The sequence below is a fragment of the Lepisma saccharinum genome, chromosome 29 (genome assembly GCF_977018435.1).
Source record: "Lepisma saccharinum chromosome 29, izLepSacc3.1, whole genome shotgun sequence".
Taxonomy (NCBI): domain Eukaryota; kingdom Metazoa; phylum Arthropoda; class Insecta; order Zygentoma; family Lepismatidae; genus Lepisma; species Lepisma saccharinum.
The window spans coordinates 32,382,025-32,398,766 of NC_139257.1; the positions used below are offsets into that span (position 1 = coordinate 32,382,025).

Below are 16,742 nucleotides of genomic sequence, written 5' to 3' on the forward strand. Positions count from 1 at the left end.
TGTTATCATTCAATAAACATTTCGTATTTAGTGGCTGATGAGATTAAATAGTTTTCCAAATGGAAGAAATATGGTCACTTCTCACAAAGGTAAGCCATATATTTCTTTTTCATTAAAAATAAAACAAACTTCACGTCCCTACATATATTTCATCAACATTGAAACGTTGCTTCAATTTGGTACACAGGAGATATACTGTACAGAAATATAACTGAAACCTTAATAATAAAAAATGACAAAGTTCTAAAAATACTTTTAAAAAAAACATTGATTTTTGAAAGATTTATTTATAAAATACCTGCTTTACATGAACAATACAGTTCACTTTGTTTCAGAGACCGAGACTTCAGTGATCCCATACACTCCATTCAACAGTCGAGCGTAGTTCAATGGTACAGGTTCCTTCGGAGCCAAATATGGCCCATGTTCACCCACGTATACATATCTGTGGCAGCTAAGGAATATGACAACCCAACTAAATCAATTACAACTAAACTAAATAGTTTGACAATTACTTTCCAGTTTTTTTTTGTGTTTTTTTTAGCCAATTAAAACTTACTTTCTGGATATGCAGTGCATGTAAATACAAGGAATGGAAGTCCTCAACATTACTTCTCTCTACATGCAGCACCAAAAAGAGATGGGCCTTAATTATAACAACTATAAATGGATCAGTAATATTGTCAGCAGTTTTACAGCTAAACTGCCATATGAATAAGAAATTACCAGTCTATAATCACGAAAGCCAAGCTATTTACATAGCCAAGATATGTACATAAATATGTTGAATAAATCACTGAAATATGTAAAAACATGTGTAAGTCTTGGATCATTTTCTAAATCCCAGTGCTATTTTTAAGATTTGAGTGGATTTTTTTTTGGAAATTCCATCAGTCATTATTCCAAGAATTAGATAAGATAAAGTTCCCTGTGAAAATTGCACCATGACATGAAGGCACATTGGGAGGTAGAGCTCGACACATTCTTAATCTCGACCATTCTTTGGAAGTGATCTGCACCACGGTCATTTTTATCCAGATCGAGGCCGGAAAAATTCCAACCTTGGATCAGTCGCTCCATGAACCGAACCTGGATCTTCCATGTGGCAGTCAAGACATCCTACTGACTAGACTAGACAACCACAGCTCCTCATTTCCAGAATATGCATGGATTATTTGAGAACAGAGTACACACGAAACCTTGATTTTTGCTCTGACTTTCATAATCTTAAAAAATAAATGAAATTAAGTGACCGATCCATCACAGACAAGAATTGCTACTTTTTTTTTGGAAAATTATATTCTGAATTTGTCTCACAGTATCTACATTACTCAATGAAATTTGTGTATTCCGAACAGTATAATTTGAGGACATTTGTCATTTTTACTTGGCTACATATAAAGGAAAAAATATATAATTGCATGATAATCTAGGCCCTAATAATCTCTGTTTACCAATCAATTGATCTCATCAGTAATAAAAATGTTTCTCTATTTATCACAACTGAACTGGATACAATACTACCATTCGAGCACTTTTATGCTATTACAAATTCACTTAGAAGTTACTCAAAACCACCACGAAGATAAATTCATCATACACAACAATGTACTGTAAGGGAAAGGACATTTTGTTATGTGAGAACCAGAGGAACGTAAGTCCAAAAAGTACTGTGTTCACTTTTTATTTTCAGATTGCCACAAAATAATAATAATAATAATGGATGGGCCGATATGAAATTCCAAATGGTGCTTGAAGACTTGAATGGTTCATTGACCTCCTTAATAAATGTGGGTTTTGAGGTGACTGCAGAGCAACAGAAGTTGCATATTTAGACATTTACTTTTTTAAAAAGTAGGGCATGGAGATTATCCATAAAAATTATAACAAATGGCAGAATTTTGCACCAAATTATAAGATATTTATAGTGTTTTAATCCCCTTTTGCCAGGGATCTGAGGTCACAGGGATGCAACAATGACACATTTAGGTAGAGCTTAAATATACTTGTGATTGAACATGCTCTGACTGAGAGAAAGGAGATATGATTGATTGAATTTAGGTTGTTCACGCTTGTTCATACCTGGTAGACGAATAATGTGTCTTGTCCAAATGCATCTTGTGACTGATGCCAAGGTTCGATACAGTGACCCTCGGCTCACTCTTCCGAGCAATCCAGCACGAATGGCTGCAAGGCTTATGCAGCCGTAAACTTCGTACACCATTGTTGTAGTTCAGTTCGACGTAAAGTGCGAGGGGTGATAAGGTTGCTCTGACCTTAACATAGAAAGAGCGGCAATAGCATTTCAGTTTTTTTTTAATTTTTCAACATACTCCCCTACAACTCCAATGCCCAACGCCTGGATGCCTTGCAAAAAAAATTCTTCTGACTGGTCCTCCAACCATGAGTCCACAGCCCTTACCACCTCAGAATCATCAGAAAATTTTTGCCCACGAATGTCATTCTTCAAATGTTTGAACAAATGGAAATCACTGGGGACCAAATCTGGGGAATAGGGAGGGTGGGGCAACAATTCGAACGATGCATCTGTGATAGCAACCCTCGCAATGTATGAGGTGTGGACAGGTGCATTGTCCTGGTAAAGGAGCACACCACGGGTCAATATCCCACACCTCTTTCTCTTGATGGAATCACGTAATTTCTTGATTAGGTCACTGTAGTATGTGCCAGTGATGGTTTGGCCTCTTTGTAGATAGTCCACAAGAAGGACACCCCTGCAGTCCCAGAAAATTGAGGCCATCACCTTCTTGGCTGACGTTTGCACCTTGAACTTCTTCGTTGGTGGAGAATGTGGGTGTTTCCACTCCATGCTTTGTGATTTTGTTTCTGGGTCAAAGTGATGTACCCATGTTTCATCCATAGTTACAAATTGGGCAAGGAAATAGTCTATATCAGCACGAAACTTGTCAAGAAATTCTTGACTGATGAACTCGGGTGCGCTTCTGATCTGGGGTGAGGTTTCGAGGCACCCATCTTGCAGCATTTTTTTTCATTTGCAATTCCTGGGTAATTATGTTTTGCACAGTGCCATATGACAGGCCACACATCTCAGCAACATGACGGAGAGTGACTCGACGATCCTTCAGCACGATATCGTAGACTTTGTTAATGTTTTCGGTCGTTATGACAGTTTTTGGTGCTCCACCTGCATGTTCATCCTCCCACGACTCTCTCCGACAATTAAACTCACGACACCATCTCTTCACCATACTGTATGAAGGAGCAGTGTCCCCTAGTGTATCCACCAAATCCTCATGAATTTTGGATACCGTCCACTTCTTCTTCACAAAATATTTGATCACCGCTCTCACCTCAGATTTCTCCATTCTGCGACATTGACACAACTTCATTCAGTTTAACCCCTGTAAACAGAAAACTGTACGCCACTCAGACTTGCAATTCGGAATGAAAGCATATAAAGGATCACTAAACAATAACAAAATAAAAAATCAATCATAATGTCATTCCTTCTATGTTAGGGTCGGAGCAACTTGATTGCCCCTCGTAAATGAGTAAAATTAGAGCGAGCCCTGGGGCGAGCTTTCTTTTATAATCTTTTGCCTCGAAAGGTTATTACACCTTTCGAACAGGCTGGATCAAGTTAGATCCACATATTTACCACTGTTAAAGTTCTGAGGAAATAACGAAGCATGCACATTCTTGAGATTGGTCGGCGGTCGGACAATTCCAGTTAATGAACAAGCATAAATAATCTCTTGACGAGGTTTTCTCGTACTTTCAATCACCATATCTCTACAATAGATATATCAGATCGGTAAAATAATAGGTGATTTTACCGATACACAGATATGCCTATACCAGCCAACACCGACAGAGTATTGAATAATCTGTCCCGATTTATAATAATAATAATAATAATAAAATATCGGTACATTGGAGATATGACTCCACTTTACCACCAAGGAGAAGAGATGAAGATCCATCAATTTGACTTCAAATAGAACTCCTCGAAGTTAGTAGAAACGTGAAAGAACCAAACAGTACACTTTTTTGAGCTAAATTCCTGTAGTTTTCACATAACGATTTGGAACACAGAAAATACGCTGCATCGTGTAATAAAACTTGCAAAGGATACGGAAGTCGTAGCACCCAGTATGCACTCTGCGAAAGCCTCAGCGGTTCTTCATTTCCCGTTACAAATACAGGGCAAGGGGCAGGTGCCGGCTGCACTTGAGGGTTCAGAGTCACGTGAACTGGGGCTTTTGGAGTAACGACGTGAATCCTCATCAACTGAGCGATCAACGGTTTGGCACTCCTGCAATAAAAACATTATTAATTTAAAGAAATGGACCAATGCAAAGTTAAAGCCAAGAATTTTACAAAAAAAAAAAAAACAACCTTGAGACTGGTTGGTATCAGCTGTATTAGATCAAATTTCATGACCAATCTGACCTGGTTTACTGCAACACTTCTTATTTATTGTATATATTTATTATGTATTTATTACATATAACAATAAAGCACCAATGCAAGTAAAACAAAAACAGAAGTGTTAAAACTTCAAATTTTCCAGCAATTTCTATACTTATGAAGAAGTTGCTGGTGTGCATAAAAGTCACAAATGTTACAGAATATACTAATCTACGAATAATTGTTAATTGTATAAGAATTTCAAACTCAAATTTACCTAACCAACTTCAAGATATCTTTCAATAATCTTCCATTTGTCAGATATGCTGTTCTAAGAGGGTGTCACTCTTGAACCATCATAAAATTCAAGTATAATTCCCGGTTTTCAATGCCAACTTTCAAAAAATTCAAAGATCCAAACAGGAGTTTTCTCTATTTCAATCTTACGTATTGCTGACTCTCACCACCCACACACATACTACACACAAATAATTAACAATATAAATGGTCTGTGTGATTCCAATGTATCCAAAAATTCTAATTCAATTCAATTAAACGGTATAATATTTAAAATATTCAATCTACAAACGCAAGTCACAAATGTTACGGGATATACTGACCTAATCTAGTTATACAAAAATGCTTTTTAATATTTCAGGCAACTTCATAAAAATAAAAGCTAAACTGTGTAAAACTTGCCTCGAGGCATTTGTATGAATGTATGAATTCATTTGGATCAATAAAACTTGCAATTTTCACGTCTACGGAGAAAAATTCACGCATAGTTCCTAGAATTCCAGGTGAGTAGCCACCATGTCTAAAAAACGACACTAACAAAGTAAATGGATTGAGAGAATTCTTTTTTATTTTCCATGCAACTTTATTTCCCTTCCTCGATAAAAAATAAACACTAAACTTGCCTCAGTGCATTTATAAATAAATGTATAAACAATGGGATTTGGTTTAATAAAACTTGCAATTTTTCACGTCTACAGAGAAAAATTCACGTAGAATTCAAGGAATTCCTTGCGAGAAGCCACCCTGTTAATTATCTGGACTTTTCCAGTTTTTTTTAATGTTTTCAAAATTTCCAGATTAGTGGTAACACTGAAAATTGAATAAAATACACATAAATCATTATTTGTTGTACACTCCTTACCTGCAAGGGCATGGAAAATATAGGGGCATATCCTTCCCTGTGACTTCCTTGCCATTATCCTTGACCAAACCAGACCCGGTTGTCTTCAGGACTTTGTCAGGAGCAGAGCACATGAATCGGTGGCCTCTCGGGCACTCGTACTCCACACCAACAAATATCTTCACAACAAATTCTGACAGGTCTGAAAATTAAATATATTATATGTACAAAGAGACACACTTGTGTCAAATAAATAAAATATACAGATTACTAGGAATGGGCTGATATGAAATTATGGCCAATACCTATGAAGTACCTATATAAAATTTACCGATACCGAATTCTACTGATCATATATAAATTCCAAATGGTCCTTGAAAATCGTGAATGGTTCATTGACTTCTTAATAAATGTATGTTACCAGATGACTGCAATGCAAAAGTACTTGCTTTTTAAAAGTACAGAATGGAGATTATGTTTCTAATACCCATAAACAGTATAACAAAATGGCAGAATATTGCACTAAATATAAAGTATTTTTAGATATATTGGATCGGTAAAATTATCCCTACTGTTAACCAATGTACTACCTCTTCATGGTTGCTACTCACTTTGCCAAACCAAATTTTATGACATTTTGAGGCACTTTTAAATAACTTTTCTGTATGGGTCTACAGTGATTTAATATGTGTGTTAGGTTACAACTTTGCATGTTAATCAAACATTGTTGAAAATAAATGACAAAAAACAAAATAATATTCCCAAAAATAAACTAGTTTGGAGGGAAAAACACACATTTAATTTCCATGACTGTTCTAGAATTCCAAAGGTATGGGTCTTTAATGTAAGTAATTATGGATCTGATGAATTCTGCCTTGGAAATGGAAGATGTAGATGTGTTAGAAATTTATTTTACAAAAACAGGACAAGTGTATTATATTAAATTCTATAAAAACAATATCAAAATAATGGAACTATGAACTCAATTACAGACTGTACTGAAGAATTAGCACTAACTTAAGTGTAAGGAATATGGTATGAAATGCAAGCAAGTAATGCAAACACATACTAGATAATGAAAGACCATTTTCTTGTATGTTTGCACATAAGAATTGGATGTAAATGACAAAAAACAAATCCAAAAACATGAGTGTTCCACATCAAATCACAAGAAGCAATAACTCACCCCCTTTTCCTTTCCGAGCACGAAGCAGATGTGGTTTTCTTGATAGTGTGTCGTTGACGGATGGCCATCGCTCGCGCTGTTCCAATCTAACGTTTACATCCCATGGTAACAGATACCCTGATCCCTGCAGAAGTCCAGGTTGATCTTGTAGCCCAAGATTGTGAGAGTAGAGACTTGACGGTCCAAGGCAAACCAGCGACCAGGAAGGGTACTGAGGTAGAAGTCCTATCGGAGACTGGTTGTGGAGCATTCCAGGTAAGTATTCTGTCGTTGATGGTTGACGAACTAAGTTCTTGTCTGAAAACGGAAGTACAACAACATCAGATCCCCTACACAACATTTTCATATCTGCATTTCTTTATTCTATTTTCTGCAACAATATAAAAAATATTCTGAACAGTAATGTCAGGATTGACTAAATCCCATGCACTTGTACAGGCCAGTAACCAGCAGAGCAGTGGAGGAACTGCTTGCCTTGAGAGGTAAAATATACTGTGGGGGGATTTCATGGAAACACCTCATGTTTATTCTGAGAAGATTACAATGCCACACTGAAGTTCAATGGGTGGCCCATCAATCTGTTGAGCCTGGGTGTCGAAGACGTCGACAGGTGCTGGGCATGGAGGGAGAGGCTGAAGCACAGCCTTACAGATGGGGCACATATACGTCCAGCCCGGTCACCGTAGTAGCTGTGGCGTTATGGGCCACGACACGCCAGCCCCGGAGAAAGGCGATGGATAAGGTGCGGAGTCGGTCATAGAAAAAGGTATTTTCTTTCGCAGTAAGATGAGGAAGGTGACTGTGCATCATGATCATATACATGGCCTCTACCTGTCTCTGGTTAAGTGTGGTGGGGTCGTTGGCCTTGGTATTCACAAGCTGCATGGCTTCCTCAATGTTAAACTTGGGACCAGCATCTTGTTCTTGGCGGTCCAGGCATTCTTGCATCAACTGGAATTGTGCCCGGAGCTGGGCAACCGTTTGCTGAAGTTGTTCCAGGACCGTCATGTCGGTTGGCATTATGTGGTCATCTAGTGTAGTTTGGTTTTGCAGTCGTGGTACAAGAACTGTACCTGTGGAATAACTAATTGGTATTAACGATGGTCGACACATTCGCAAAGGAGTTCTGCCACTCATTCCAACATGATCGCACCTCCTCGAATGAGAGGTTTCCAACTGCACAAACGCAACCAACAAAGCCCATGAACTGTGAGATATTTCTTCTTCCCATTCCCATCTCACAGGCAATAAACAGTGGTGAAGAACTGTCAACAGAACTCGATTCCTATTCATTGGACTTTTTCATGCTTGGCCAGAACCTTTACGCTCACGGTCTTCCTAATTGTAGTTACATTTCTTTAGTAGTTTCATTCTAGGACTAGTTTTTGAAATTCACCTCTTCTTTCAGTAAGAACTGGTGCTGGACCAACAGTTAAAAGTGTTACCTGAACCACTGTGTACCCTCCAAAAAAAAATATTGGAGCCGAGGCCCCTTGATTGCAAGGTGATGGCATTATCTACAATGTCATCGGGAAGCTCATTCTAATATCAGCAACTGGAGCTGTTATAAAAATGGTTCAAAACCTCCTTTCAGATTCTCAGACTCCAATCGCACATGCAGAAATATGTCATCTTGGACACCTGCATCACAGAAGAGCCCTAAGTCTGTATACCACAATTTTCATTCCCAGTGTAAGGCTGAAACAAAGTTGTGTGCCCCCAGAAATGTAAAAAAATATATAGTAGAGACAGATGGATATAAACTTTTTGGAAGGAAAAAAAAACAACTTACTGATAAACTAACATAAAATTTATTGATACCAACAATTGATATTCTACTGATCAGATATTAAAAATTTCTAACATTCCTTGAACACAAATAGTTCATTCACCTCTGCACTTAATGTACTACTGCAGCCTTTACAAAACTAACTAACTAACTAACTCTCTAGCCTTCTTAAACCCGAAGGTTCATGGCTGCAGCAACACAGGCCCTCCATCTGTCCCTATCTTGAGCAAGATCTATATACTCTTTTCCATCCCTACCGATTTTCTTTAGGTCCATCTCAACGTTGTCCCTCCATCTTCGTCTTGGCCTTCCTACAGGTCTCTTACCATCTGGTTTCCCAACAAGAATCCTGTAAACTCCTCTTTCCTCTCCCATTCGTGCCACATGGCCTGCCCACCTAAGTCTTCTTGATTTAATCATTCTAATAATATCTGGACATGAATACAAATTATGTAGTTCTAAATTATGTAACCTTCTCCACTCACCTGTCTCCTCATCCCTTTTAGGTCCAAAGATTTTCCTAAGGATCTTATTTTCAAATACTCTCAATTTATGTTCCTCTTTCAATGTAAGGGACCAAGTTTCACACCCATATAATACTACAGGCAAAATTACTGTTTTGTATATTTTAACTTTTAGTTTCTTAGATATTAAACGAGAAGACAAAGGTTTATGAAGAGAGAAGTAACATGCATTTCCTGAATTAAGCCTACTTTTTATTTCCTCTTTAATATAATTTCCATTTGTTAATATTACTCCTTTACAAAACAGTGACATGAATTATATGTTTATATTCATAAAAGTAATAACACATTTATCAATTTTGCACTAAATTACACTCTACATGTAGATAAGCCCATACATGTACATTGTCCGTTCTGAAAGTATCTGAACTGTCCGCAGCGCGGTACGAGAATTGGTCGAGGGTTCAGGTAAGCTGCACCAGGTGGCAGTGGGGACCTTAACCTTCAAAACAAGGCCTCGCTCAGTTGCCTGCGAGCAGTGGTTGAGGTGCAATCGCTCGTGTTGTGTACACGGAAAAAACGCCACGTCGAGAATTTGCAGTTGGTGGATTTGGTGAAAATGGAGCGCATTTTGGAACAGCGCTATGCTGTGAAATTTTGTGTTAAACTGAAAAAAAAATTTACGGAGACTTTAACCATGCTACGGGAGGCTTACGACCCTGAAAGCAAGAGACAAAGTTCAGAATGGCACACCCCCACATCCCCTCGTCAAAAGAAGGCCCGGATGTCAAAATCAAAGGTGAAGACAATGCTCCTTGTCTTTTTCGATGCAAAGGGGGTCGTGCACAAAGAGTTGTACCTGCTGGGATCACCGTGAATGCAGCTTACTACAAAACAGTGCTTCAGCGTCTCCGACAGAGGGTTCAGCGCGTCTGGTCTGACATCGCCGACAGGTGGGTGCTTCACCACGACAACGCGCCGGCTCACACAGCGCTGTCGGTAGGTGAGTATTTGGCTAACGTACGCGTGGCAATGCTGCCTCATCCCCCTTACAGCCTGGACTTGGCATCGGCTGACTTCTTTTTGTTTCCCAAGGTCGAAAGGGTGCTCAAGGGGAAGCATTTTGTGTCAATTGAAGAGGTTCAAGATGCCACGAGCGCAGCATTAAAGAGGGTGTCAGTCATGGACTTCCAGGACTGCTGTGAACAGTGGAAAAGTCGCTATACTCGCTGTATTGAGGCTGAAGGTGCCTACATTGAAGAATATTCACAGCAGTTGTAATTGTCATCAATAAATTGTTTGCAAATAAATAAGTTCGGATACTTTCAGAACGGACCCTGTATGCTACACACACACACACCCACACACAGACAGACAGAGGGGGGATCAACCTATACTATAGAAAACCCATTAATTTGTCCCATCCATAAATTATGACAATAATTTCATGTGTACATCCTTACCTTTACTGCTCTCAGGATCAGCATCCGTGACTTGAATGACTATTTCGTGTCCTTCTGGAATGCTCTCGTCTCGGGGCTGATGTGGACTCAGGCGAGAAGGGTCCTCATGGAGTAGATCACTTTCACCAGACTGACCTGAAAGACAGGCTAACACCAACAGTAATTTCGTTTCTAACTTGAATTAAAGTTTCACAGAATGGAAAATGTAAATACTTTATTCCATTATAGTAAATTGATGAACCGACTTAAGCTAAACACAATACGTAGTTAGAAATAATAAAATATTTTTTCCTTAACGTTTAGATGCCTAGGCCAGGGGTTCCCAAACTTTTTCGTTTCACGGCAACCAAGTCAGAATGTAGTCTTATCTAACACTTGCTACGCTCAGTTCATGTGGTTAGGTTGCATGTCTTATGTTCACAAATCCAGAAACATTTTATGTGTAAAAAATACTAAATAAGCACACATTTGGATTGATGTGATGGTCCGATTCTAAAACCATGGGTAGACTAACAAGTGTCATTTCAGTGAAAATATTGGAACATTTTCCGGCACCCCTGCAAGCCAGCCAAGGCACCCCAGGATACCACGGTGCATACTTTGGGAACCACTGGCTTAGGCTGTTTTTTTTTTTTCCAGTATTAGCCTCAACATCCAGTCTTTTTTCAGCTTGTAATCTAAGTTACGTACTGCTCTAAATAAAATGTAGTATATTAGAAAGTAAGACTGGCACAGTTAAAATTCATGCATCATTTTATTCAATAAGTATCAGGGTACAGAGCTTGGTTATTGTTATCAGGTTATAAAGGATGCCAATAAAATTAAAATGCATGTTTTTAGTAATTACAGTTAGTTTTTTTTTTTAAATTCAGGCAACTTGAACTCTGGTCATAGGATGTCCCGGTGCGCAATGGTACAAATCAAGGCAAACAGGCTCCCAATGAACATTTAAGGTTAATAATAAAATACACACATAGGTACATATGACATTTTTGCAGATAGCCATAACATTTACTGACGCTGATAACCTACAAGTAGGGTTGAGTTCAAAAGTCTCTGAAGCTACATCAATAATGTACAAATTCCCAACAATACAAATATTGAACACTGTGATAACTTAGAGTAGCACAGGATGCGAGGGCCATACCAAAAGTAATGCAAAAGTGGTCATAACCTCTTTATTAACTGATGTAGGTCGTTCAAATTGCACATGAAGTTGGCTAGCTACTCAACATAGTCTCCATTTAAAGCGATGCAACTCTAGAATCCTCTTTAAAAAAAGTCCGGTGTGCACTGTCCAACATCCACAGAAGGCTACAAAATGTGTACGGAGATGACACCATTGACAACAGCAATGTGCACAGGTGGATGAAGATGTTTACAGAAGGGGAAACCAGCATTGAAGACAAACCGCGCAGTGGGAGACCATCAACTGCGACCACTGACACGAATCGTCAGCGAGTGGATGAGTTGATTGCGTGTCATTCTCCTTGATTTCCTGGAATGAAGCCGTACCATCAACAGCGAGCGGTACACTGAGACACTCCATAAGCTTAGAGAAGCCATTAGGAGGAAGAGACTGCACAAGAACGTGAAAGCGATCCACATTCACCATGACAATGCATGACCACACACCTCTTTGGCAACAAATCAGGTGATCGGCAAAATGAGTTGGTATGTGGTCCCGCATCCACCGTACAGCCAGATCTGGCACCCTTAGACTTCTACTTGTTTGGTCCAATGAAGGACAGTCTTCGGGGGACTTCGATTTGATGACACAGACGAGGTGAAAGTGGCTGTGAAGAAGTGGATACGACAGTGCACACCAGACTTTTTTCAAAGAGGATTCTAGGATTGGGTTCAGCGATGGCGGTAAAGCATTGCTTTAACCTTTACAGTCCCGATCAGTCATATGCTGATCGATGGCATTTTTTGCCACAGTCCCGATCGGTCATGTGCTAACCGATGGAACAGAACCTTTTTTCGTCGCCTTGCAACCCTGTTCATGTCCTATGCTCATGACTCGAAGTGCATGGAACTTGAAACCAAGAGTCGATATGCATTGACAGCGACGCTGGTACTCTTCAACTCCCTTATGACGTCAGCAGCAGCAGCTAAATTTACACCTGCTCTTTGTCCGCACAGTAAACGAGGCATCGAATGACAAAGCTCACAGAAGTGAGTTGGTGCCGTTGTGAGGAAATCGTTTGTTTATTGTTTTCCTTCTCAACATGCCGAAGCAGGTCATGGTCGGAGGAGGAGGGGGCATTGTTGTCAAAAGTGTTTGCGGCGATAAGTTTTCAGCGGGTGAAATGGACTTTGCACAATGCTTGCTTCAAAAGACAACCACTCCTTCTTCGGAAGGAAAACGAAAGGGGGAGTAAGAGGTAGGATCGGGACTAAAAATAACTCTTGCACTTCATTGTGCATGTTGTCAACCCTTGTCGAAAATAACTCATGCACATCATTGTAAGTGTTGCCAAACCTTGTTGAAAGTAACTCGTGCACTTCGTTTGTTTTTTCTTCGGATGGCAAAAGGCATTAGGAACAAAACAAATAGTGAATTATAATGTAGACATGTGGTTGCAAATAGGACATAGAATTTATTCCTGTCCCATGTCTCAACAAGGAGGGGGGAGGGGCAAAATTTTGTTTTCTTTCCTCTTTTTCAATTTTGACATTTGAAGCCACAAATACATACAGATCGCAACACTTAGTCTTTTCTATGTCAAAGTACATTTTATTCTTAGTAAAATGTTTCTTGTTTCACTAAATTATCTGCCATAGGAAAGAAGCTATAACGATTTTTGCTAAACCTTACAAAACTCATTTAAATGGCCTGGGACAGAGGTAAATACTGCATAAGCACCACGGGACTTTAAAGGTTAAATGGATACTGTTGAGTAGCTGGTTTGTATAGAGGAAGAGTCACTCCAACTACATGTGCAATCTGAACGACCTGCATCAGTTAATAAAGAGGTTATGACCACTTCTGCATTACTTTCGGTACGACCCACGTATTTATAAATGTTAAAATATTTAAACCATGCCATGTCAATTTACCATCAGGAAATTCAAGTTTGCACATGGGTTCGCATTCATTTTGGCAAACCAGACTTTTCCCAGGTTTTGGGGCCAGATTTCAAAATGAATTTCCACGTTAGTAACCAAATTTTAAACGTTATGTTGTATTCAAGGGAATGAAGTTTATTGAAGAAAAATAAACTACAAAACTTTTCAAATGAAAGTAGTCTCACCTAGGCTTAGTCCTTGTGTATTGCTTTGTGTTCCACTGGTGAGATGTGGTTCCAGGCCTTTGGGCCCACTGTCCTTCCTGCCTGTGGCCTTCGGGAATAACTGGGCTGCCCTGATCAGAACAAATACTTAAATAAGTAAAATATGCACATCATCGAGATATATGACATTGTTATTGCAACTAAATATATTTAAGCATAGTGGTTACTAACTATAAGTATCCAATTGATGCTATTTTTTGTATTGTCTTCTATTTAGGACTGAACTGGTACTGGTTGGACTTTATTCACAGAATACTGGCAGATACATTCCTGGTTTCTTGGTCTTCACACAAAATTTTCGCAGTTATCTTGGAAATTATTCAAAATTCAAAATTGCTATTTATTTCGCACCAGTATTGTGTGACTGAATAACATAAATTTTAACTTTAAAGTGGAACTATATAATTGGAGTGGAAAACTTGCACACTAACTTTAACAAATCTTTTGAACAACTTTTAATTGTTACAATTTTTAAACATTGGTCAAAGTAGTATCAGATCAGCTCTAATCCTATTATCATCATCATCATCCTTCACAGTTTCCTGCCTCTGACTGGGTCAGCATAGAAGTTAAGCCTCTCCATTTTTCCCTGGTCTTCCACCACTCCTCTCTTTCCACGGAGTTCCAATCTTGTCCTCTTCTCCTAACACTCTCCACTATCTGCACTTTCCACAGACATCTTGGTCTCCCTCTTGGCCTTATTCCCACTCCTTCTGCATTGTAAGCTCTTACTGGTAGTCTTTCTGCATCCATCCTCTTCATGTGTCCGAACCTTCTCATCTGTGCCTGATCTATCCTGTCCTCAAGCTTCACCACACCCACTGTCTGTCGGATCTCCTCATTCCTTATTCTATCCCTTCTAGTCTTCCCCAATATACTCCTTAAAATTTCATCTCCACTGCCTGCATCTTTCTTTTGTCTCTCTCTGTCATTGTCCAAGTCTCTGCTATGTATGTAATTATTGGTACATAGTATGTGTTATTATATATTACCTTCTTCCATTTCATAGGTACATCCTCGTTCCATATTAATCTTCGAACGCTTTGATATAGTCCACCACCCATTTGTCCACTTCTGTTTACCTCCTCATCTATTCTTCCACTTCTCTCAATTATGCTTCCTAGATATTTGAAGCTCTCCACTACCCTCTACTATCCTATTATCATCATTGTAAATTACAAGCAACTGAAGATATTCTTAATTTTATAGTGTGCATTTACAATTTAATTATATGGAAACATATTAGCATACAATTAGAAACTACAATGACTATCACTAATAAAATAATTATACAACAGAAGTAATGCATGTCTGTATCCAGGACAAGCATTTATTAAATTCTTCTTAATTATGCACATTGTCTGTTGCACTTACATTTCAAAACAATATACATAGATCAATCATTACTGTCAAATATAGCCATGCCTTCTTGTTTTTATACAAGTGATGCCCTGCAACTTAAAGTAAGCTAAATACTAGGGATGTGACGAAACTGAAAATTTACCGATGCCGATGTACTCACCGATAATTTTTGAAACCAATAACAATGCCGATATTTAACTGATTCCGATACATAAGATTATTCAACAGAAATGGGATGTTATTTTCAGCATCACAAAAATAAATTTGCTATTGCATATCATATTTATATACATATATATTCTCAAGAGATGCGAATATTCGCATCTACAAAAAGTGGTTATGTGAACCTTTAAGATGAACATAGATTCTCAAGAGATTTAACATAAGTACACAAGCAGTTCTTTGAAATGCAAAATGAATTCCTGTTCTCAATGTTGTAAATTTAATGCTGGCAGATTCAACTTCAGAAACATGAGTTTTGGAAGCACTTCTGGCAGTAACTTACTTCGCTTATCGCAAATCAGTCCAGCAACAACTGAATACTGATGCAGCAGGTATGCCCAAGTATTTTCTCACCACTTGCTTCAGGTTTGGATACTCATTTTTGAATTTCCAATACAACAGTGGATCCTGGTCACGTGGAATAGTTGGTTCAGCAATGTACTGTTTTATTTCTGATTTTGAGGTAGGTTGATTCTCTGAATGAGAGTTTGCAATAATTTTATTACAGAAACTCTACTATGATAAAGAATCATAACCTAATTTTCAATAAATCTTCTTAAATTAAAATATAAAACTTATTAGAAGGTAAAACTCTAGTATTATCTGTACTGGTTTAAATAATGAATTTTTGCCAATGCCGATTTTCATACATCTGTAATCTGCTTCGGCACATCCATACTAAATATGTACATACTGTATTTGCGCGTGTATAATGCACGTGCATGTATAATTCGAATCCTGGTTTTTAATGGGCAAAAGTGACTAAAATTATATCTCTTATATAATGCGCAGTACAATGCAGTGCTCAGGAAGTTATTTTCTATTAATTCTCACCAACAAATACCACTGATACGTATCCCATGTGTTTTCAAATTCCACCAGAACAGCACTGCTATTCTTGGTGTTGCAGAACATTACATTACAAAGTGAAAAACCGTGGGAAATGGCCTTTAAAGTTTTATACCTGGTTTTGTTCATTTTCTTTTTACTTTTTCTAAAAATAAAACAACTTCAAAATATATACTTTTTCCATGACTAATGTAACATTTAAAAGTTTCAGGACCATCAAACTAGCAGGTAGCAGCACAATATTTCTTTCATTAAGGCATTTACACACTCCATATGTTTCATATTATTTGGCCAGTAATACATTTTAATTATTTAATTGTTTCTCTTTCCTTATCTTTTCTTTCATCCAAAGTATCACAAAATTCACAACATTCCTTTGTGATGAGCTTATTTCAACCGCATTGCACATTAGTGTCACCATCTTGAATGGAATACTGTTGCCATATTCAGAAACTACAGAATTTAAGCTTTACAACGATATATAACATGATAGGGTTCCGTAAACATGAAAAGTGAATGACCCTGTGGGGAAAAATACATCCATGCCAATTCAGAACATTTGCGTATAACAATGGATAACA

At 38.2% G+C, this 16,742-nt stretch overlaps 1 protein-coding gene across 2 annotated transcripts in view; it reads right to left on the reverse strand.

Annotated features, from left to right (window-relative positions):
- Positions 1 to 267: 267 nt before the first annotated feature.
- LOC145981311 (nonsense-mediated mRNA decay factor SMG8) overlaps positions 268 to 16,742 on the reverse strand; it is a 112,880-nt gene continuing 96,405 nt past the window's right edge. The window contains exons 14-19 of one of the 2 annotated variants that reach the window (XM_083114510.1): positions 13,690 to 13,799; positions 10,433 to 10,567; positions 6,717 to 7,013; positions 5,552 to 5,732; positions 4,118 to 4,297; positions 268 to 445 (exon numbers count right to left, since the gene is read on the reverse strand). In XM_083114510.1, the coding sequence (XP_082970636.1) occupies positions 322 to 445; positions 4,118 to 4,297; positions 5,552 to 5,732; positions 6,717 to 7,013; positions 10,433 to 10,567; positions 13,690 to 13,799 (1,027 nt within the window). In that variant the 3' untranslated portion in view covers positions 268 to 321. Of the gene's footprint in view, positions 446 to 4,117; positions 4,298 to 5,551; positions 5,733 to 6,716; positions 7,014 to 10,432; positions 10,580 to 13,689; positions 13,800 to 16,742 lie in introns of both variants that reach the window. The other variant, XM_083114509.1, reaches the window with a different exon arrangement.